At 42.0% G+C, this 24,325-nt stretch overlaps 2 protein-coding genes across 4 annotated transcripts in view; both read right to left on the reverse strand.

Annotated features, from left to right (window-relative positions):
* Positions 1–89: 89 nt before the first annotated feature.
* ctsla (cathepsin La) lies at positions 90–4,391 on the reverse strand. 2 transcript variants are annotated; one of them, XM_029510067.1, is made up of 8 exons: positions 4,301–4,391; positions 3,175–3,312; positions 2,965–3,087; positions 2,458–2,610; positions 1,454–1,678; positions 1,194–1,362; positions 926–1,043; positions 90–516 (listed from the first exon to the last, which is right to left on the reverse strand). In XM_029510067.1, exons 2-8 carry the CDS (start codon positions 3,301–3,303, stop codon positions 417–419), a joined length of 1,017 nt encoding a protein of 338 aa, XP_029365927.1. In that variant the 5' UTR covers positions 3,304–3,312; positions 4,301–4,391; the 3' UTR covers positions 90–416. The 2 variants fall into 2 exon arrangements, with proteins under 2 accessions (XP_029365927.1, XP_029365926.1); XM_029510066.1 differs by having other exon boundaries at positions 91–516; positions 3,175–3,315; positions 4,301–4,390.
* A 5,089-nt stretch (positions 4,392–9,480) lies between these two features.
* Positions 9,481–24,325, reverse strand: part of dapk1 (death-associated protein kinase 1) — a 64,347-nt gene continuing 49,502 nt past the window's right edge. For both annotated transcript variants that reach the window (XM_029510661.1, XM_029510659.1), the window contains 9 exons: positions 23,562–23,660; positions 20,735–20,812; positions 18,390–18,606; positions 15,342–15,527; positions 15,056–15,253; positions 14,175–14,313; positions 13,932–14,052; positions 13,495–13,683; positions 9,481–12,851 (listed from right to left, as the gene is read on the reverse strand). In XM_029510661.1, coding sequence (XP_029366521.1) covers positions 11,568–12,851; positions 13,495–13,683; positions 13,932–14,052; positions 14,175–14,313; positions 15,056–15,253; positions 15,342–15,527; positions 18,390–18,606; positions 20,735–20,812; positions 23,562–23,660 — 2,511 coding nt within the window. In that variant the 3' untranslated portion in view covers positions 9,481–11,567. The remainder of the gene's footprint in view (positions 12,852–13,494; positions 13,684–13,931; positions 14,053–14,174; positions 14,314–15,055; positions 15,254–15,341; positions 15,528–18,389; positions 18,607–20,734; positions 20,813–23,561; positions 23,661–24,325) is intronic.

Below are 24,325 nucleotides of genomic sequence, written 5' to 3' on the forward strand. Positions count from 1 at the left end.
ATTCAGAGCTCTGAGAATCCAAATCTGTACATGGAGTTAAAGTAAACTAATAAAAGGCCCAACGCCAAAGTAGTGTTTTACAACTTTAATAGATCACAGTAAAAGGTAGAAAAAAAAAAACAAAACACATTTACAATGGCCGAAGCAAGTGTTTACAATCACTCACTGAGGAGCAGCCACATATTTACAAAGAATAAAACACTAAACTAAAATCTCTTCAGATAAAATAAAGTGGCATAAAACCGGCCGAAGCACAACGGCGCCATTTCCCTAAAAACAAAAATCAGTGTTTCTCCTCTTAAAATCGTCTCAGAATCTGACGACACGTCGCCTCAACTGAAGCCTCCTCCTTCGTCTCCAGTCACACTATTGCAATATGAACACTATGGTGCTACAAAGTGGAGCTGTGCAAAACATTACACCAGAGGATAGCTGGCTGCCGTCGCTATTCCACAGTGGTTCTTCCTGTCTTTGGCCATGTAGATGTAGCCTTTGTCTCCCCACTTTTCACTCCAGCTGCAAGGAGGCAAGCAAAGATCAGGAAAATGGCTCTGAGCTGATTTTCTTAGAATCAAACTGCAGCTGTAGTTTTAGAGCACCGAAGAGGAGCCAGAAACAGAAGCGCTGGTTATGTTTATTCAATGACCTCGTATGGAACGTTGTGTAAAAAGATCAGTTAAAAGAAAAGCGAGCATGACAGATCATGTGGTTGAATTATGCATGAATGACTTAAATGTATATTTAAAACAAAAAAACAAAAACCCACATACACACCAACAACAAACCAACAGCTTCATTTTCACTCCAGCTTGAGCTCTAAAAAGCCTCTGTACATTTTAGTATCTAATTCCTTTTGAGCTTCAGAGAAACACACAGAACTAAAACTTAAACGCAACATTTCAATTGCAAATGTGTTGTGACCGACCTGTTCTTGACGATCCAGTATTTCTTCCCGTCAACATCTTCACCCTCGAAGCCGTAACCCACCACCAGCACGCCGTGGTCCAGCTCCTCGCTGCTGCATTCCTTCTCGTAGTAAATCCCTTTAAAAAAAACAAAAAACAAAACATCCAGTCAGCATCTTCGCACACTCGGCCGAGAAATCCAGGGCGATTGTTTATCTGAGCACCTGACCAGTGCAACACCAGGATTCTCTCATCGAGAGCACTTTCAGAAAAAAACCATGAACTGACCTGATTGGTAGAACTGGAAAGACTCGTGACCGGCATCGATGGCCACTGACACGGGTCCCACGGCGGCCACGGCCTTCATCAGAGCGTGCTCCTTCCCGCTGGGGATGTCGACGAAGCCGGTGTCGTTGGCAGCGCTGTACTTGGGGTCGTAGTGACACGGCGTGTCGTCCTGCAAGGAGACAAGATGATGGAGAAGATGTTACAGCACCAACACGTACGCCGATTGTCGTTCCCCGCGGACTCGTCGACGAGGTACGTACTGTTCCCAGGTACGGGTAGGAGTCCTCAGAGTCCAGGCCCTGGTTGTCCTTGACGTACTGGAAGGCCTGGTCCATCAGACCGCCGTTGCAGCCCTCGTTGCCCTCAGGTCCAGAACACTCCACCAGGTTCTGCTCGCTCAGAGACACCAGTTTCCCAGTTTTCCTGAACTCCTGACCCTCCAGAGCTCCGGTGGTGCTAAAGGCCCAGCAGGAGCCACACTGACCCTGGGGAGGGGTGGATACATTAAGATGAAGGACTTCAGAATAAAATCTACTGCAACTCTTTTAGAATAAACCGAAACGTCACTCAGGACAAAGTTGGTTGTGTCTATCAGCAATGAGGATTTTTTTTTTTTTTAATAAATCTCCATTTGATAAAGTGAATTTTTTTTACCTTTGTTCAGACCGACAATGTAGAGCCGAGCTCACGCTTAGAAAAGTCTAATCTGTTAGAAATAACTGTACAACATCACGTCTGGGAGCAGACGTAAAAAGCTCCACCTAATGTATAGGTTATATATAGGTGTATAGGTTATGCTCGGCCTTGGCCTGCTTTACAGGGAGCCAGTCAGACTGGTTTCATCTTACTGAGTGCTAATGTATGCTGCAGGGTGGGGGGAGTGTGTGTGTGTGTGTGTGTGTAGCACAGATAATGAAAACAACCTACAAGTGGCCATCTTATCTGACTGTTCGGGCCAAACATTTACTTTGGTGGACAATTTGACCCAATTGCTCTGATGGAAAAACCAAAGGAGAGAAAAAAAAAAAGACAGCACAAACATCAATAGCTGCACTTTACATCATCGTGTTTACCACATTTCTTCACAGCGGACACATTAGGCCACGCCTTCCTGAATGTCCTTAATGCAAATGTTGCTTTTAAATGAACATTACGGGTCCTTTAACATCTGGATCCCTCCAACAACAAACACCACTAAACAGCCCATAATCAGGTTCGGTGACAGCGGACGCTACAGAGGACACAACAGAGGACAGATGGTTACCTGGTCCTTCACGGGAGTGACGTAGCCCTTTTCCCTCCAGTCCACAGCACGAGGGGCCTCCAGGAAGTTGGGCTCCATGAACAGGGACCCCTTGAACTTTCTCTCCGTTTTGCGCTTGTAGCCGTTCATGATCTGCCTGAACTCCTCCTGAGTCTGTGGAGAGGAAAAGTGAAGTAGGTGACTGTTTGGTAACCAGCAGGAAAAGATGAAGAGAGAAGAGCAACGAGCAGCCGGAGTTTGTGTGTTTTGGCCCCAACTGTTGGTCTAACCTCAGTTCTTAGGAATCGTAAACAGGGTTAGCGGGCAATAGTTACTGATTGCCTCAAAAACCATGCCACACTTTTACTCAAACGTCTTATTTTTCCTGAATTGCAGCCACTTGTACTTTTACTCTTGTATATTATTGTCTCACTGTATCATCCATCTGCTCTTATTGTCTCGACATGACATGCAGGGCATTAAATCCGGGTCATTAAGGGCCCCATTTGGCCGTTTGTGCAGCCTCACCATGTCTCCAAAGTGGTTCATGCCCAGACGGTAGGAGTGTTTGCCCAAAGAGTGCTCCAGGTTGTGCAGCTCAATCTTCTTCAAGTTCTTCTCCCATATCATCCTCCTCCAGCCCTCCTCTTTCTGCAGAAAACAATCAGTTCAGCCCGTCTTTCCTTCCCACAGGTATCAGCAGTTTGCAGGGGGAAAAAAAAAAAAAAAAAGCATCACCTCGTGGTACTTTTTACTGTGCCAGCTCTTCCACAGGTCCCAGTGCTCATTCAGCTGAGCGTCCAGAGCTGGAGCCGAGAGGACCGGGCTCAGACACAAACACACAGCCAGCACGGCGAGAGGCAGCATTATGGCGTCCTGCTGGAAAACAACAAGTTAGAACACATTACAGATATCGTATTCTGAATTCATGTGTGTTCTTTCCACTTCTGGTTAGAAGCCAAACCTGCTTTGTACTTCTACATGTGTAATGACAATAAAGTTGAATCTAAAAACTAATCTAATCTCAAAGTTAGGGCACTCATTGATGGAGGTCTGCAGCTCTGAGGATGATTAAGACTTTTCCTAAGAAAGGTTTATCCGTCTTTTATTTATTTTACAGGCAAAAAAGATGAGTCATGGTTGTTTACCAGTAAAAATGTCTCATCATCCGGATGTTAATCCTGCAAAAGGCCGAAGAACAGCCTGTTCTGTCGGATTCACTCCGGAATTGGGAATCCGCATTCCCGAAGCACACAAACGGATCGATGATCGACCGATCACCGATCGATCGAATATCGGCTGAGATCGTCTGAAGGCCGTTTGCCTGGAAACTTGGCCTGATCCCAACAAACGAACCGATCCCGGTTTTGTTTTAGTGCTCAGTCACGGGATCCAGTGAGGGGAAAGGTGGTGGTGGTGGTGGGGGGGGGGTGGAGGAAGGAAAGGGCCTGGACACCGAAACTCCATCCAGGAAAACGAAATTAAAACCACAGCTAGCGGATTTTTCTGTCGGTGTGAAAAAGGACAAACAGTTAAAGTAGCAGACGGCTGCTCGGCTAACGCGACGACAAAGGCTGCCGAAGGCAACAAGAGGCCAGACACGGCTGGAGAAGCACGAAATTACATTTATTTTACACCGAAAACCCAAAAAAAACCTGCGAACGTCACCTCAAATGAACATTTTTAAAACGGACGCTGGGATGTTTGTTGTTTTTTTTTTTTTTTTGTCATTCCTGAATAAACTCAAACATCCATCTTTTTTTTTTCCTCTTTTTTTTTTTGCTGTATCCGGTCCCTCCGGAGGTCAGGGTTAGTTAAGAGGACACCGACGGCTCAGAAACTCAGGAGATGTTTTAAAACTTACTGTAATCTGACGATGTTTTCGGAGGTCGGAGCAGAAAATCCACTCGTCGGCCGCATCACACACACTTTATAAAGGCTGAATGGACGCCACGTCACGGCGCAGCGAGCCCTCTCATTGGTCCGCTCCTTGTTTACTCCCGGCGACGCCCCGCCCCCACAAAATATGACGACATCGCGTACGCACGTGATCGGGCTCCTTGTGCGATGGCGCTGAAATCCGCGTTGTTGTTGTTGTTTTATTCGTTTTGTGTTTGTTTTGTGCAGCAAAAAACAGCCAAACTGTGTCGCTTTAATGGCTGATGTAGCTTTTATCGCGTTAACCATCCTCTCATAGGCATTCACGGCGATTTACCGCCGCTCAGGTCTCATTGTTATCGATCTGTGTCCACAAATCAGAACAATTACAAACAAACAAAAAGATAAATTGTTGGATATTGATTTGGAGCAGATATGTCCTTTTGTTTTACTGTGAATGGAAACAGGTCGTCAATATTAGGTGGAGGCCAACAGGGCCGGTCTGAGGCCCGTTGGGGCCCCGGGACATTTTTAGCCCCCCAATAAAACCATCACCTAAAAACTCTAATGCCCGACATTCAAATGCATGTAAAAAAAAAAAAAAAATTCAAATGCTTTCAAGTCAGACAACAAACTTTAGTTTTAGTTTTATTTTATTTTATTAAAATCTGATTGTCTTACAAAACTGTGGATAAATGCAAATATTTTAAAGGTTAAAAATGAGTCTCTAGACACAAGAAAGGTTTCCGCTGTGCCCCCTTGGTGGTTTCTTTGACCTTTTTAATCTTAATACTTAATACGTACTTAAGTACATCTGCATTAACGTAAGTGGCGTGGAGTTGCAGTGAAACATTAAGTCCTGTTCTGTGTGTTTACAGTGTTGTCCATAAAGCTGAAGTCATCGTGCTGAAGTTTATGATTGAATAATATTAGTTTTAGGTTTAACTGCAGAGAGGGACGGGGAGAGGAAAGCTCCAAACACACCACCTTCACTGCCCTCTTCTCAAAAACGGAAATAGAAGTCAAAACCTCAGAAGAGCGCTTTGATTTGACAGCAAGCTGAATCGTTCACAGATTGGTTTTCATGTATTATCTTTAGAGCTGATTATGTGTTAGACTTTAACAGCCAAATAACAACTGAGCTTACCACACGGTGATCTCCACAGGCGACAGATAAGACCTGTAATAGTGATGGCCGAGGTTTCCGCTGTCAGAGCTGTGGCACACCAGGAGTATGTCTCACAGCAACACTTCCAGGAAGGCACAAAGTCTGAGTTATTCAGGGTCAATGCTCATGTGATTGATAAGACTGTGTGCCTCTGAACAGGCAGATTTACATGTGGTGTTTGGAAGATTTATTATTTTTTGATAATCACGTCTGACGCCAACTTTAGAGTGTAAACAAGTCCTTGACCTGAGATCCTTAGTGTTGTTTTAACTGAATACATTTCAGAGGAAAACATTTTCACCTTTACGGAATAGCTACGATTAATTTAATTTCTTCTTATTGAATAGCTACAGTTAATAATAATTCATTATTATGATTTACAATAAAACAAATAAAACAAGAATCCATTTTTGCAACAGAGTACATTTAGTTTTTGTTTTTGTTTTTTACTTGAGTGCAGCAGAGAGAATCATCGTCATCAATCAGACTAAAGTCCAGACATTGACCTCATTATTTTGCCATTTTTTACCTCCCCAGACCGAAACATTAGTGTCTCTGTTGCATAAGAGTGAAGCTCAGTTTTCACCAGAAAATGAACGAATGATCTGTTTAGGATGAAGATGAAAGAGCAAAGTCATTTACAATCTGTTAATGTGAATGAATCACATCTTTACATTGTCACGTGCAGGATGCATGAAGGTCTTTAATTTCCTGTTTCCTCGACATTTTTGGTTCAGCTAACGGTGTCAGAAGTTACATCAGGCCTAAATATAAGTGGCTTTCTTGCCTTTGCAGAAAGCAGACTGCATCCTCAGCAGCTGATGTGTGACTGCAGTGTGTTGCTCAAGGAGAGCGACACATGACAATGATTGACTGAGAACTTTCTGTACAGACATGCAAAGCTGGTAAGTTACCAAATCCATCTTTTAGAAGAGTCCAAAAACAAAGTGCTGCCCTCAGTTACGTAACAAAACGTGTACATTTTTGTGTTTTCAAGTATCACTTTCGCTGTTTATTTATTGTGTTTTGTTTTCTTCTTTTAGTTTGTATTCAAATTTGTATTTATCATGCATATCCTTTACACTTGAATGATTTCTCTCTTTCACATTTCAGCATTTAAACTTTAAGGTGTGGCTTTAAGTATGTTATAACAAAATTGTGTATTTTTCATTTTTATGTGTGCATAAATAAGTTTTATCAGGCAAAATATGCACAACACAATCAAAAACAGGCTCAAGCAGGATTTATTTCATTTATTGAATATTATTCTTACATCTGTTTGGGGGCAGCAGATGTGTAATTTGTTGACGGGAAGCTCATTTTAACTTCTACAGCTTTGCAGATATTTTAGTGTTTCTTTATATGAGTCAGCGCCCAAAATGGCCGACTCCTCCTTTAAATGTCTCCCAAGGTCACTGGCCTTAGAAAGTGCAACGTCAGAACACTCGTTTCAGCCGCTTTGTGCGCGTCTGAGGAGTGGAATCATTTCCGCCTGGCACCTGAGTGTAATTTGAGAAACAGGTTGGCTGTGATGAGCTGCTGTGAGGCCTCAGTGTCACTTACTGCTTCATTTAATGGACGTTCCTCAGAGTAGGACGCCGTTCAGTCAACACAACAGCTGAGGGAGGTTATCAGCTCCTCCTCCCATCTGTCAGTCAAAGGTTAACAGGCCTGAGCTGATCAACACATCCTCACACGGTCAATATCACTCTTACATGTTGTTGTTGTTCTTTTTTTCCCACGTAACAGCCTCAGCTGAGCATTTTGTTAACATTATTGATCCAGGAGCTGTTTGTTTTGATAATACAACAACATGAAAGGTCTGCAGTCACGCCAACAGTGCAGCGAGGCAGCAGAGCTCGTATTCATGAATAAACTTTTCTACTAGAAATGTGAGTAAATATGTAGTTTAGGAGATTTTAAGTGGCAAAGATCGCGTATTTCATACGAAAGCTCCAGTCAAATTGTCCATAAGATGATATTTTGCGACGCAACGCAATGAAAGAAAGAAAATTAAAACGACTGATAAACCAAATGAAAATATCTAAGGAATGCTCAGCATGTAATAAAGTGAACATTTGTGAGTGTAACAGTGCTGAGGAGGAGTCGGTGGGCAAATCCCTTCCATCACTTCGCAGGATGTAACATCTTAACATCACTTGATTTGGTTTGTTAAGAAACAAACTATGCTGAGGTTGCAGTAGGATGTAAATCTGATGTAAATATATTATTATTTGTATCTACTACTGTTGCAGTGCAGTGGTTCCTGACCTTTTCCAACACTGGGCCCACTTTTAAGCCTCAAAAATGTTGGCAGCTCAACTTCGACCCCTTAAACACACAGGCCATATAATGCCGAATATCCTTTTAAACATAACTGACTTTTAACATTTAAAACATTAATCTGTATATTTTTATTTTTATATAATTATAAAAATCACACACTTCTTGATCCCCCACAAAAATCTAACTTTTTTGGAAATGATTTGGCGGCCCACAGGTTGGGAATCTATGTTGTAGTGTGTAGTGAGACAGTCGTTAAAAATGAAAAACTGGAGGAACTTGAAGTTAAGTGTTGCTGTTGAATCAAGTTTTCCTCTCTCTACTTTTTTATTTTCTGCTGTTCCTGCAAAACAACCGAGATAAATTCAGTTTCACAGAGTCCAAATGTCACAACTCCATTAATCACCTCTCAACAAATATTTTTGAATGGAGGTTGACACCGTCAGCAGTCGGGGCAAGTTAAGACAAACCCGAGAGACAGTCAGAGTCATGTGAGTGTGTAGGCGGAGTGAGGACGGCCCTGCAGCTGAGCCCAGAGGAGCGTCAGTAACAGCAGAGGACAGGCAGGAAGACCAGAGTCTGTCCATACGTAACGTTTCAGCACACATCTCCTTCACTGTTAGCAAAGAACTAACGAAGGAAGAAAACTAATCAAGGTCATTTCCCAAATTCTGACACGGACCACATTAACACATTAAAGACATCGGCGTCGCTTTTCCTTCTTTATGGGGATCATCATCAAAAATGAGCCTGATTCTTGACTATAAGTGAAGTGATTTGTTTCTGCCCAGCACCTGTTGTGTAAATGTCAGCTTTTGGTTTGTAATGGAGGAACAGGGCACTTCCTGTTTAGGGCAGTAAAACCAGTCGTTCCTAAAAATGTCATGAAGTTAACACCAGAAGTGTCGTCCTGGTGCGTCCTCTGTACTTTTTGTGAATATTCAGGAATCAAATGAGAAAAAGAGAAAAACACAGAAATGGAACGCTTCTGTTCGACATCCAGGTGTCATCGTGTGTGCATATGAACTTCAGAAACCAGCTTGTTAACCTTTAAAACTTAATGGATCGACCAGCAGACCAACCCGGCGAAGTCAACATACAGTTTTTATATTTTCTTTAACACGATAAACCTGCTAAAAAAAATCCTTTCACTGTTATTCTGCTCTCTCATATCACTGATAAATCAGGACAGGAACTGCTACTTTCTTATATTTTGCCATCTGTCTTATCAAATAAAGAACAACAGGACTACTTTCATTCCTTCCTGCGTACAAAAAAGAAAAAGGTCTCTGTGTGGTTGTGGGTTCAGAGGCAGCTGGCCAACGTTTTTGATCTTCAGAAGTAAAGATTTGTGTTGAGTTGTGTCTCTTTAAGTAGGACAGGGACGATTATATTAGGTAAAGAATTTATTATAAAATGTTTTACACTATAAAGTGTCAGAAGTACGAGGAACATGGCATTCCAAGACATGCTTAAAGAATGTAACATAAATAGCAACGAAAAGACTTGTGCAATGTGGCGGTCGGATCGGAGTCTCCGAGGGCAGAAATCACTGTGACATCGAGTGTGCGTTTCCTCGTCCAACAGAAAGGCAGAAAAATGTTTTGTTTTAAATCAACGCGTTTCAGTTGGACGTGCAGTCAGAAGCATCTGGAAAAAAAAAAACAAAACAAAGCAACAAAGCAGAGACACAGTTGATTATAATGTCGATTCGCCGCCCAAACAAACAAAAGTGCCTCTTTTTTTTTTTTTTTTTTGGAACAAGAGAAACAGAAATTTCATATTGTGTCTTCCCTTTGTGAAACGTCACCTCTCAGATTGTGTACTGTACAAGGCCATGACAGAGGAGTGAATGAGCGCGTTTCAGGCACACAACATTGGCAACGATTATACACAACTTCAACAAAAGCTCCAAAGCAACAAGAAAAAATAAAATAAAACAATGTTTCCGAGCAGTTTTGGGACATTTCACTTTGTCCTGTTTTTGTACACATCATCGCTTTCACCGTATTCTTAGGGAGGTTGTGTTCTACATTCATTTTCCATTGTTTTTGTAATAAACACATTTGGGCAAAAAAACAAACAAACAAACAAAAAAAAAAGTCAACCTGAAACAAAAACATAAAGTGAGCTGAAAACTAATCGGAGAAGAGAGGATGCACAGGCCTCGAGTATTTACATCGCAGCACACGTGCTGTGTCGTTGGCAAGTTCAGTCTGAGACAAAAAGTGTGAGGGGAGTACATGTTTGAAACAGTCTCTAAAGTCCCGTCTTATTTTATCTGTGCTCAGATGTCAACACTGGACAGGAAATACTGGCACAGAGTTCATAGTCCTGAAAAAGACCCTCTACATCCACAACTTCATAGGAGGCAGCGACACATACGTGCTGAAGAGAAGAAGCATCTTTTGGGTCCACGCTGGGTCACAAACTTTAGAAAATACCAGCCAACACAAGGTCTTTTTTTTTAAGGATTTTTCTGTCATCAGCGGCTGTTGGCCAATTCCAGCTAACAGCACAAACTTCACTCCTTCTTTCGTTATGCTGCGTTTGCTGACGGAGGCAGGCCGCAGCTTTGCTTTATAAAAAGACAAAGTGAAAGAAGATGTGAAGCCTGGTGCGGCCAACCGACACTGAGAGCGATACTGAGACAAGCAGCAGTCGATGCCACTGCGTAAAAAGTGGTGACGGTAAAATGACTGTTGATGTCTCTCTGCTCACTGATGCAGAAAGCCTGTTGAGGAGGAAAGAGTGATAATACTACGAGAAGGTCAGCAGTAAAAAGCCACAAATACACCGATTAAATTGAACGACGTTGTTTCCCTTTGACTCTACAGCTTCCACAGAGCGTCACGCAGACTCCACACTGAAGTTAATAATGTGTCTCGTCTCCGGATCGAATCCCAAACGTTAAATCAAGCAGCAGAAAGCCTAATGATCTGATTTCAGTCCCGCTTTTGTTTTGTTGTCAAATTTCAAAACTTTGTAACATGAGCCAAGCATAATTTTTCATCTTTTGTGTTCTTTCTTTAATGACAATTTTCTTTCTGCTTGATAGAAATTCATTTTACTACTCGTGTCAACAAGGCACAATTCTTCAAATGTTAGAAAGATCTACTGATTTCATTATAAGACTATTTGTGCTCTTCAGGGAGGTAGAAGGCCACAAAGGCACTCAGATAAATGCTGTTCATTTGTTAAATACTAAGCTGAACGGTCAAATGTTTCACCAGCAAGGTGAGGAGGGACATTTTATTGTGTGTCATTGCTGTAGGTGGAGTGAGTAAAGACGACAGCCTCCTCATTTACACTGATACGACAAAGTCCTCAGTTTTCACTGAAGGGTAGATTTTGAAAAAAAAAAAAAAAAAAAGGAAAAAGAAAAAGGTCCAAACACGAGGCTGCCATCTTTTTAACCCACAACTGTTCCAACATGCAGAGCTTATAAATGTAACTTTTCCCTTCTGCCGGACTGTCAGCTGTGAGAGTAGTGAGACTTAGGCGTACAGTACAGTAGGAGCATTATTAAAAAAGCAGCACAACAGATTTAGAACAGAATAAAAGCACAGGATTCCTCTTTGGAGCTCGTGGTGTTCAGTTCGTTCACAACATTCATAGTGGAGGGAAAGGTCAGCTGTACAGGTGTGGAGAGCACAAACACAGCATCTGGTTTGTACGCCAACTTAATGGAGTGATTGAAGAGCGAGCAGCTGGACTCGGGATTGCACTTGTTCATTCACGTGAGTCTGTTGCGGTCCCGTTTGAGGGAAATGTCACATCAAAAAAATCCACCCTGTTTGGTTCAGCGGGAGATGACGGAGCTGATGGAGTTGTACGACGTGCCTCCGTTGCAGGTTGGGGGATAGCTGTTGGCGGCCCCTCCCACTGCCTCCATGTTGATCCTGAAAACAGGAGAAGCTTTGAGCAGGAAGTCGGCGGCGTCTCGACGCCCGAGCTCCCTCAGTTTGGCCATCAGAACACCAACTGTGCTGTCTGCTCTCCCACTCCACTCCTGCAGCAACGCCGCCGTCGGGCTGGGCTGCTGCACGGCCTGCTGGGAGTCTGGGTCTGGGGTGCCGTTTGAAGTCCCATTGCTGTGTTTGGCCACCAAGTCTGTGAGGCCGAGGTTCATGGCCAGCAGGCACCAGTCTTTCCCCAGAGCATCAGGGGGGTCCAGCATGCGGCAGAGCTTCCTGCGGGCTAACAGGGGCACGTCTGATATGTGGATGTCTGTTCCCAGAATTCCTTGCTGGTAAACTTCTGCGCAGCCAAAAGCCAGGATGCTGCTGAAGCTCTCCCGGTAGCCTCCCATGGTGTTGGTGAGAGACGTCTCCCGCTGGACTTGGGCCCGGAAGAAATCTTTGGGTTGGTAGATCATGATGGGGGCGTGGTGCTCCCGCAGCTGCTGAGGACTCAGGTAGTATTTGGCTGTGAGGAGTCCGGGCAGCGTGGAGGCCAGCAGGTTCTCTGTGATACTGCAGATGGTGTCCAACAGGGTGTAGCACTTTGCCCGCTCCGAGTCGTGTCCACGCACCTGAATCTCCACCCCCTGGCCGTGGTTGACCAACAGGATCATGGCCTCCACCGCCCCCTGGCTGACTTTGGCTCCGTTGGTCCACAGGTGGATATCTCCGTCGGTATCCTCCCCACCCTCCTCCTCAGGCTTCTGTTGGTGGCTCCAGCGACACAGGTTCACCTGCAGCTTGTGAAACAGACCGCAGGGGAAGGGGGTAAGGTGCTCAGCGGGGACAAGTCGTACCCCGCCATAGATGAGGGACTCCTCCTCCTCCTCTTCTGTCCAGGAGCGGTGGAGGCCGTTGGTCTTGATGAGGGCGGGAACATCCACCATGGACGGGTTGGTGACGTCACGGGCACACACGTCCATAGCGTCCAGAATCTGCAGCAGCTCGTCCACGTCGCTCTCCGGAGCCAGAGCCTGAACCTCCTCCAGCCTGTAGCGCCCCCTGTAGTGGTGGATGGCCTTGGGTGTCTCCACTGAGAGCAGCTTGCCGAGGACGTTGCTGCAGAGCCAGCGAGGCTCCAGCAGGACAACATCCTGCACTGTCTCACTCTGCATGATATTGATCTGTGGTAGGAGGCAGAAGATGAGGGAGGAAAGGTGATGAGGAAGTAAAGGAAAAGATGCAACGGGTGAATAGACAGTGTAACATAAGTCAGAGAAGGGCAGACACTGACAAACTTACACAACTTAAAGTGAGACTTATCAACAGCAAACATTCAAGAATCCCATTATCACTCACCTTCCTGAGGGCAATCATTATGATAAACAGACATGATGCTGCTCATCAACTACTTCTCAGAAGAAAACAGAGAAAGAAAGAAAAAGAAAGAGCGCCTCCAGGTGGTGAACTGAGAGTCAGCTGCTAAGGATGAACTTTAGGTTAAACTCACAGCTACTGTTATTAACAGAGAACAACCATAAGCAGCCATGTTAAATTATATTTCCAATTATTATTATATTCAGTAAAACAAATGATGGGAAACAGTCACCACATCGATCCCTCATTTTACTGGACTGTTCCCTTCTTACTGAAACTGAAATGAATAAATCTACCTCTCTCTTCAAAATACTATACTATAAATATTATTTTAATCTGCGTGTCAGTTCTCAACACAGTCATTATGCTGCGTCACTAGACTTTCAGCTACTTTCAACATTTTCAGCATTTACTTCCTCACTGGTTCGAGGACAGCTAACAAACACACACCTCCCCCATGCTGTGAAACTGCAGGGTCAGCGTGCGGAGGTGATCCTGGCTGACCAGAGGGTTGATGTGCTCCTGGACGTCACTGACAAACTGCTGCCACGACGTCAGCTGGTTGGGTCCGCTCAGCTTTCTCCAGGTCGGCAGGGTGGTCAGCAGTCGCTCTGACAACAAGGTCATGGGACTACACCTCTGCAACGGAAAGTGGATTCACTCAATGTGCTTGTTTTAACTCAAACAGCAAATAAAGAAGATAAACAAGATTCAATATCTGATTGTTAAAAAGTTGTAGGTCTATGCAGAAACTCTTCATACTCACAAATTGGGAACATTTGGAAAATTGAATTATTCTAATATGAAAAATAAGTCTGATTTTGATCTATTGCTTTTCAGTAATACACATAACAACCATCAGGAAATGGAGAGAAAGCAGAGCTCACAGAGATGATGTTAGTACGAAGCTCCTGCAGGTGACTCCTCAGCAGCTTCATGTCTTTAGAGTTTGAGGCTCCAGCATCCATCACAAACAATTTGTCGCTGATCTGCAGGTCATTCCCAAACCTGGAAGCAAACAGACAACAAACAAATGGCCATTTAAGAATAATGACAGCTGCTTTCATGCCGACCTGCTATAGACTCATATGTCGTGTGGTGAGTAGAAATATCATCGCCCAAATCCTGACCTGTTCCTGACTTCTTTCAGAAGAGCTCTCTCCTTGTCGTAGGTGAACTCCCCAGAGAAAGCTCTGGGGACATCCGCAAGATCAGCATGTGTTGCCACCAGGACGACGATGAGGGGCTGCTGGATCCGACCGCCGAAAGCTGGAGAAACACACACACACACACAGTTAAAACTGTGTAAGAACTCAACGTGACAGCTTCAGTCACCAATAAAACACTTTTCAATGATCTTCTAGGTTTCAGTTGTTGGAGGAGACTCAGTCACTCGGAGAGTCTGGCAGGTGAAAACTGGTTCAACATTTCAAAAACAGCCTCTCTTAAAATAAATAAATTTCTTCACTGTACTTTAACTGATTCACAAACACAGCACATCTCAGCATCTGTCTCATTGAGTGTCTCATTGAAACTAACTGAGAGTCAGAACCGGTGGCTCGGTTGCTCAGGTGCCGAAATCAGGACAAGAACTTCAAATAGAGAATAGTTGAATTTCATCGAAGAATGAGTCCTATTTTAAAATCCATTCATTAGTTCACCAATAAGCATTTCTCCTTTGTTTAAATTAAATTTTAGACTTGTTTCATAGTGATATCGGTCAAATACTGACAAAAGCCAGTGAGGAAATGAGACCTACAACTCTTTATTCAATGAATGAAATTACTGCCACCTGTATGTAATTTTTGTCAGCGCTTCTTAGCTATCTATAACAGTAATAAATTACTACAGCACTTGTAGTTTATCAATTTAATCTAATTTACAACTTTAGTTCATCTTACTATACTATAAATAAATTTCATTCCAGACTCTCTGAGGTATTTTGTAGTAAATTGAATGAAGTGTGATGGCGACAGTCGTGATAATGACATGGCTGCCATTCCGTCCTCACCAATGTTGTCCTGGGGAAAGGTGAGGGCTTTCAGCAGGTTCAGCCAGTACGTGATGTGGCCCAGCTGGGTCTCGTACGTCTCCTCCAAGCTGAACAGGACCAGATGGATTGCCGTGACGTCGTTGGCTGCAAAGTAGTCGTAGGAGCAATAATAGACTGGGTTCCCCGAAAACTCCCACACACTGAAATCTCCCACACCTGGAGAGAGGGAAACAAGTTAGATGGGAAGTTTAACCAAGATTTAAAAAAAGTGTTCTGGTTAAACATCTACATCTCCGGTCCTCACCGTGGATGCTGGCGTGCTGGATGTCGATGGCCTTTGTGGCCTGTTCGTCAGCAGCAGACAGAGCATTGTGGACGGGGGAGAAAACTTCCAGGACGCCTTTGGTGAGGCTGGGCTCAAACATCATGCTGCGACTCCGGACACTCACGTTCTCACAGCCTGGGTACAGGTTGGAGATGCTCACTGACACTAAAACCACAGGGAAGACACACATGAGGAGCTGGTGACGGGAACTGTTCGTTAACATCTACTGCACCCAGATTATTACACAACTGCTAACACATGGGGGAGCTATTCTATAGCAAATAATTCCTACATACAGGCATAACATCTGCATTCCCGACACTCTGTTGCACCACACCTTTTGTCTGCTGTGAAACAGTTACCCTTCCAGCCTCTATGTTAAACTCAGAACATTGTTTAAATGTCGTGTGTGTGTGAGTGTGTGTGTGTTTTTGCTTTGGGCCTGTAATGAACTGTCTTTTAACATGAAATTTAATGTCACAAACTGACATGATAATGAACAAGCAAAAACTCTGTCACTACAACAAGTTAACAATTTCAGCAACAAAAAGGTTCTGGAGTTGAGGAGGTGTTGAAACGTTGTGCAGAAAGCCATCAGCAGATTACTCTTCTTTCCTGCAGCATGTTTGTTGTTCTTACTGAACAGAGAAGCCAACTAAAAAAACAGCACATACTGTGTGTTTCGAACTTGATGTGAATGCCTCCTGTGAAAAAAAATCTACAAAATCTACAAAAGCGAGTTGAGGGAGATTATTTGGCGTTTACTTCAGTGATGTTGCATAACAGATTTTCAACTGTTGGATGTTTTAATATCTATAAAGACAGCAACAACAGAGGCAGAGCAGCTCATCCTGTCAAAATGTAAAATTCTTAACATTACAGTCTGATGACTCATGAAAAAAACATCAAACTATGAAAAAATCTTCTTTGGTTAATTGTCAGCTTTTCACTTGCTGTCTTGGCTGGCTCTTAGGTCTGTGTCTTCAAAGAAAGGGTGATTCATAAATGATTCATAAATAGTAAACGAGAAGGAGGAAACCTTAGGCCGCATTTTAACAAAGCACAACCTTTCTCTGCTATACTACAGATAATCAAAGTGAATGAAGATTATTACCTCATAAAGAACTGAGACATAATCAGTGTGAAAGGACAGATACACAGTGCAGAACTCTTTCAGGGGTCAAACGAATATAAAGTTACAAATATTGACACTGGATGAGGGCAAATATATGTTCACTGTATTGGGACGTTCAAGTGGCTCATAAAAGTATGAAAGCATTAATAGATGTGTTAAGTCTGCTTGAATAGAAATATCAAAGCAAGACAAATGGGCACGATAGCACTTGTTCCCTTCTCAGCCGTGTTTCTTTGTGCCTCGTCACGTATCACTGCAGTTGTAAATAAAGACTTTCGCTGGATTCAGCCAGACATGAATGAAAGAATGAAAAGACTCCACGGCTCAGTCAGCTCCAACAGAGGTCACAGATTACTGGATAGAATACAGGATGGGATCAGTAACTCTATACAGCTCACATAAACGACCATGATGTGAGCAAGGATCAGGTCTGCCGGGGAGGTAATGGCGTTGACGCCTTGTTTACACTGTGTGCATAAGTAAACAAAAAGAGGTCAGCAATAACAGACATGGAGGCCATAGATGTTTGTGTTTACGGTTTAATAAGGTCCAATATTTCACTGACTACCTCCATCGCTGCTGTCTGCAATGTTTGTTTGTTTTTGTTTTGTTTTTTTTAACTTGTGACTCCAGCCTGCGTACAAGTATGACGACTATCGATCTTGAGTGACGTAAAAGTCGCACTGAATTCCGATTCGGCTCACATGGCTGTTCAGAGCCACATAAAAAAAAATAAAATAAAAAAATCTGATCTGTATCATATTTAGAACCGCATATGAAAGTGGCCCAAATCTGATTTGAAAAGAACACATTCCCTTTAATTTGTGCCATTCACACTATTTCAACAATCAAACTGAGCTGGGTCACCAGAATCACGTGACCGTTCAAGGACCACTAATGAGCCCAGCACATCAGATGCGTTTAACTCTGATTAACCAAAAACTATGCAAAACAAATCCATTATGTCAAGGATAAAAAAATTAAAACATCTTTTTTTTTTTTTTTTGTAAACATGTGGGCCAATATCATGTGATTGAGAGAGTTTTTTCAGAACTTTGAGATAAAGCCTCAATTTATTTTTTTGGTGCATGTAATGAAAATTATTTATACTAAAACTAAATAACTCAAGAAATTGTCATTGATTTGTTTTTTTAGAGGTGAGTTTCCAGCAAATGCATTTGTTCGCTATAAATAGCATAAATCTAAATAACTCATAGATATGTCTTAAAACATACATGAACCGATACATATTTAATGTTTATAAGGGAACTCCTGATTCAGGTCAAGCCGGTTTAAATGCAGCTTTCGCTCCCTGAAGTGCCGTCCATCCTTCACACTGTGGCAGCTCCATTAAGGGTGATATAAAGCTAAGTGCCGTGCTTACAATACGGGAACTTGGGGAGGAATCAGCCTCCTTTCATGCTCAGACATTTTGTCAGAGTTGGTGATATTTTTGTACTTGGCAGATAAATGCACTAAGACCATTAAACTTAAAAAAAAAATAAAAAATAAAAAATAAGAAATTAAAGAAACAAAAACATAAATGTGACTGATGGCTTGCTTTGTTGGGTTGACACAGAACAGAAACAGCTCAACGTTTGCAAATGCAACTGGCGCCTCTCATCTTCCTTGAGAATTACAGACCTGAATAAGAAATCAAGTTGTGATAAACTGGAATTATCATTTTTGTGGATAAAAATCTCTTGAAAATTGTCATGTGAATTTGAACAAATTAAAGGGAACAAACATTGAATCAATACTGATGCTGTGCATCAACCTGACAAGCAAATTATTTTGAGTTGTTTTCAGCACAGTAATAAATGCTTGGCAGGTGATCTAGAAGCTTGATGCTGTGTATGATTTGCACAGCTTCCAATTGTCCTTTGACTTACCGGGAGGTTTGGAGTTGATGGGGGAGTTGGGGTGACGGGCGGTGTTAGTCATGCGTGTCCTCCTCCTCCTGAAGAAGCTGCGCAGGATGCCACATTTCAGGGACTCAAGCAGGGTGCTCTTCCCGGCTCCAGAGTGCCCAAACAGCTTCAGCTTGATCCTGGGCTGCAGGGTCTGAGTGGGCCGGAGCTGCTGGATGTAGCTCAGTTTGTGGTTGTCCTGATGACCCCAGAAAAAAAGAATGAAGGAAGACGAGTATCCATTAAAACCCACTGACAGCTCAGGTCACATTGAGATCCACATTTATCTTCTGTATGACATCGACTCCCACGTGTTTTCAGTTTAAGGATCCCTAAACCTAAAAATTGAGGCGACAGACTTTGTTCCATTTATCGTGATCTCTTAAACATAGTAGAACCACAACCACCAACAGTGAAAGTACAAAGGGTGAACAAAAAAAATGTGATCATTCACACGAAGCATCACGGACAGAAGGACTGACGGTAGTTTAGACTCATATGTCAACGCATCACTTATATATCAGATCAACAGCTGCAAATTTCACTGCATGTTGTATACATATAGATGTTAGTGCAAAATGAATGAGCATTAATTCCTTGGGGCTCGTCATCTTGACATCATAAATTTCTTTGGAGAATTTGCACATAATTTTTGAGATATTTCATCCTGGGCTTAGTTGACTTTCCATCCCACTCACATAGTTAACAGCCTAATAAAGAGCAGTATTAATTAACTTTTTTAAATATATATGTTTGCCCAGTTTCCAATGTTCTTTGGTCCGGTCCACATCTTTGAGGCAGTATCTAATTAAGCCATTTCTTACTTTTGTTGATCGATACATGCTGACATGATATGATATGAAGAGGCTGTATTTTAACTTTTGTATTTTATTCTTTTCACATTCACATTACTTCTCTTCGTGTTAAATTGAACGGGTATAAAAGATAACACAACAAAGTTCTTCCTTGTGAGTAAAAAATGTGAGTTTGGCATGTTGTTCGCCCAAGATACATCAACAAAGAAAGCCGCTTTCAAAGATGAATGCCTCTTGTGTAACCTGCTGTAACATTTATTAACATATAAGACACTTTTTTAGCCATCCAACAGATGAGTCACACATCAGAAGTGGCCTCAAACACCGTTAGTGGTCGTGTGGGATGTGAAAGCACTTCATACTCCCACCTGGGTTGTTAATGCATTCAATAAATAAAGTTTCAGAATGTTTCATTTTGAAATAAAATTTTGTTGAACTAAGTGCATTTTCTTTTCAAGTGAGAGGAACGGAATCTTATTTCTCCATCTCGTTTCTCTGGGTTACTGGAAAGTCAGCCTCTCTGTCAAATCTGGCAGAAGTGTGACAAAGTGTCTCAAATCAGCCCGGCATATGCAGAGGATGACTGCTTTCACAGTTATGGCTTTCATGTTTTCACGCTCTGCACTGACTCTCAGCAGGTGTTCTGGAAAAATGGATGAGAGGAAAAGTTGGTAACATTTAAAAAAGTAAAAAGTCCCTGTGTGTTTTGGTGGGTGTGATGTTAGTCGGACTGGGGACACTGGAATGAGCTCCTCATACCTCTCCGGAGGGTTTCAGCTTTGATCACACAGGTACATGTCCTGTCCTATTAAACAGCCTTTGGGAAAGACACTGAGGACCAACGGGGCTTCACGCTGTACTCTCTACGTACTCAAAGTCATTCTGAAGTAACTCTTTCGACAGTTACACGTTTCTTGTTTCATCAGCACATTCAATTTCAAACTAAATAATACACACTGCATCATAGTGCCTAGTTAAGCTATAATTTATATTTAAGTGAAGAACACAAATAATGAGAGGAAAAAAAAAAAAAAAGATGGGGCTTAACGATTATGAACTGTTTAAATACTGATGGTGCACAATGGTTTTCTAATATATTTGTAATGCACTATAAACCATCACTTACTTGGATAAAATCATTTCAGCTAAAAACGTACACATACAGAAGATAAGTATCTTCACTTCAGGACTGAATATAAAACTTAGATATAGCTCTGACTGTCTTAAAATTACTGCAAGTGCTTTATTATCCGTTTCCACCTGCAAGTGTAGAAAGAAAGTGCCTCAACACAAAGTGCTAAAAATGGCCGCGTGCTAACATCTCACACAGTCTTGCTGGAAACTTCCTCCACAGCTCTGCACTGAAATAGATCATATGTGATGAGCGTTCGCGAATTCTGGCTTTATGTAAGACGGCTCAGGTATTTTCTTCTCCCTGTAATCCATTTAAAGTGTTGGAGGAAAAAATGTGTTTTGATTTAATTAACACTATAATTAACACATTTTTTTTACCTTCTTAAGCTTCCCCAGCAAAGAAACAATGTGCTCTTGTTGATCAGTAGAAGCCAGCTCCTCTGCTGTCTTTCCATCCTGAGAGAGAGAAAAAAAGGATGAATAGATGCACGAGGAAACAGATAATGCCGAACATTTCCTTCAGCTGTCTGTGTCTCTAATGCAATCACAGAATTTTGTTCTAGGTCCATTACTGAATGTAAAAATGCATGTTTTGGTATTTATGTCGTTAAAATTTTACTTATTTGTTCCAACTTGCCAAGGAAATTTGGTATTATTTGGTTTTATTCACCAGTGTGGTAAAATGTCCTGTAGTGAAGGTCATTGATCAGCCGATGAACTGATAAGTTGAGCGAGTGAAAATTAACACTAAACTGTTTCGATAATCAATTTATCTTTTTACTAGTTTGCTTTAGGTAAAATTTTTACAAAGATTTGATGGCTGCTGTTTCTAAAATGTGAGGACTGTGTTCTTAACTTTTCCAATGCTTGCTGAAGAAAACATGACATTTTCAGATGTCACTAAAAGGCATTTTTCATAGTTTACTGACATTTCACTAACAAACAATTGATGAAAAATTTTCAGATGCAGCCTATATGTTATATGACATGAAATAATTTAAGGGATTTGGATGAAAATAGCTGTGTTTATCTTCACAGGCAACAAGAAAAAAAAACAAAAACATATCTATGTGTTTTGAATATGTACATCAGTATCAGACTTGACATTCCATCATCAAAATGATTGAAATATACTCAGTTTCTGCTGCACACAACTCATTAAAGAGCTGCAGCACCACAGCTGACGCCAGTAGATTAATTGCCGCTGCAGACACAGCACACAGACACATTTACAGCACGTGTGGCCTCATTCTTTCCCTCCATCCAGCTCAGAACTGCCTTCATTTGTCTTTCTCTCCATTTTCTCCTCAACACACTGACACAGAAACTCCACAATCTCTGCAACTTTTGTGTCTCTTTGACTAACTCAGCCATCTGTCACTGTCCGTCTCTGGCTGCTGCTCCACAGGAAAGAAGTGGAACGACAGCCTGAACCGCCCACAGACCTTTTACAGCAGAGAACAGGCTGGGCTTGTTGGCCCTTTCATCTGGACAAATCAATTAGGACTCACTCTTTTAATCTCTCTTTTACCAGAACATTTTGCAGCATTTGGGCCTTTTCTTTCCAACAAGGTCACTTAATAGCAGAAGAGCACAAGAACACTGACATTTAAGTTGTTTGGATCAGATAAATGTCAGAAATGTGAATGTAAATTAAGTGCAGCTTGAAGCAGAAATTGACCACTTAGTCTAATTTAATATGCAAACAAATTCATGAGAGCGTGCCGGTAAAGATGGCAGAGTATCACAGTTAATATTACTGAGGCTTGGCAGTGACACATGAACAGCTTTTGACAGAAGACTAAGGTTGAATATTGGATCATAAGTAGTTCCTCCTTTTCGGATAAAATGTTTGATTGATACTTTTTGATTAAACGCAAAGCAAAGCACCAAGGGAAACTGAATAGATAGGAATGATGATGTGGAAGTGCTCCACAAACCAGCAGCTGCAGGTCACTAGACAATAAATTATACATCCCAGTACGTGCTGCCAGATTAAACATGCATACAGTCAAACGTCAGCTGTCATACAATATTAACAGGTAGAGGATAGAGAGGGGGAAAGAGAAACCTCAGGGGGGAACATGTGACAGTGCAGTCACTGAACATGTTTGTTATTTTTAATGCAAGTTACTGACTAACATCTGGTTGTGTTAATTAAAGCAGATGAGACATGTATTTATTCACAGCATGAATGAACAATTAAATTACAAAGTCATCAGCTCAGAAATGACTGAAGACAGCACCACACTTTACTATTTGGGTTTTGTAGATAAACTCATTTATTCCTTAATGCAGAATATATGATGAGACATCTTTAAACTGCTTTTACCTTCTATGCAACATCTGGAAATCCGTTAAAAACAGCCTTAAAATAAAGGTCCATCTAGATAACAGCAAGCACTGATTCTAAACCGTTGGATGAACATGAATGGTGGCAGGGAATAAAAAGTCCTGAGGTTTCCCTGTGAGGCAAACGTGGCCAAGCAAGACAACTGGTTCTGAATAAACAAATATAAATCAGGAGTGTGTGTCACTGAAATGAAGCAGAGGCCAATGTGATGGCTGGGCCATGAGACTCATCTGGAAGCAAATCAAATACCGACGTTTGGAAATAATGAATGTTTTGTTGAAACTCAGGAGCCACTTTATGGGAAACTTATGGCGAGTAAAAGGGTTCAAGAGGTGAAATCAATTTCAATAATAAAAAGGAGGAAACACGTTAAGGCTTTTAAGCTTCAAACACACAGAGGCAGAGATAAAAAAAAAAATAAAAAAATGGAGGTGCAGCTCAGTATGAAGAGAGAAGTGTTTTTTAATGAACTTCAGAAGATTTAATCCTGTATAGTTAAGATAGAGAAAAGCTATCATCAGCTGTTCTACTTTAACGTGTGTGACTGAGCAGTTAGAAGACTTGACACACAAACAAGCCATGGAGTCAGAGATTATGTTTATTTGTATATTATATGAGCAATATCTTGAGTGTTATTCATGCATTTCATTGAACCATGGTGACATCCTGGTGACTGAAGATGCATATGGTACAATGTGACATTAGCAAATCCTCTATACATGCTAATGCCTGCAGCAGCACCAGCTGTTACAATGTAATCAGCACAAGCGCCTCCAGTTTGTGTCTTAAGTAAGACAATATTATAACACTCACGGTTCTGTAAAGTGAAGGGAAACCTTTGTGGCGACTTACGGTGGTGACGGCGTCGATGTTGGCTCCCGCCAGGCAGAGGTGACGAACCACCTCAAGGCCCCCGTTGTTAGCAGCAAGGTGGAGGGGAGTTCTGCCATACTAGATAAGAGAAGAGAAAGGTGATGAAGTCTCCACAAAGCACAGGAAGAATACCACATACCACGCCGGCTGTCTGAATACACGGACGTGTTCACGTTTGTCACCATGAACTAAATGTACACCCTGACTGAAATAGATGAAAAACTGTACGTCAGACAGCCACAGCTATGCAGATGGGGACACTTTGACTACAGTCTTGTTTGGCCCTGAAACTCTGACCTAAAAGCTCTGCTGGTTAAAATAAAGCAGAAAATAAACACTGACAGCAGCCTCAAATTGCACGATAGTGATGCTATAGTTTATAATCTGGTACTGAGCACATCTGTTCGATAAAAGTTTAATAAAGATGAATAAGCTGCAGAACTTATTTGTGTCCATCATGCAGTGTTCAATAGAAGTGAAATAGGAGTGGAAGTGAATAAGATGGAGATGCCAAATGGCCGTACATTCATTTAACCCAGCTGCCACTGATAGTTCATCATGTCTCTGCTAAACACACGTCATGTTTTACTCGATTGATTATTGGTCTCACAAGCCACTAGCACTGATGGATATGGGGCCTCCTTGCTGCTCTTGCTGTCACTTCCCTGTCTGTTAACAGATTGGAAAAGATCAAAAAATGTCTCCTCTGCTATAAAAATGGAATAAGAGTCCATTAGACTCAA

Source organism: Echeneis naucrates, chromosome 9 (assembly GCF_900963305.1).
Source record: "Echeneis naucrates chromosome 9, fEcheNa1.1, whole genome shotgun sequence".
In the NCBI taxonomy this organism is placed as follows: domain Eukaryota; kingdom Metazoa; phylum Chordata; class Actinopteri; order Carangiformes; family Echeneidae; genus Echeneis; species Echeneis naucrates.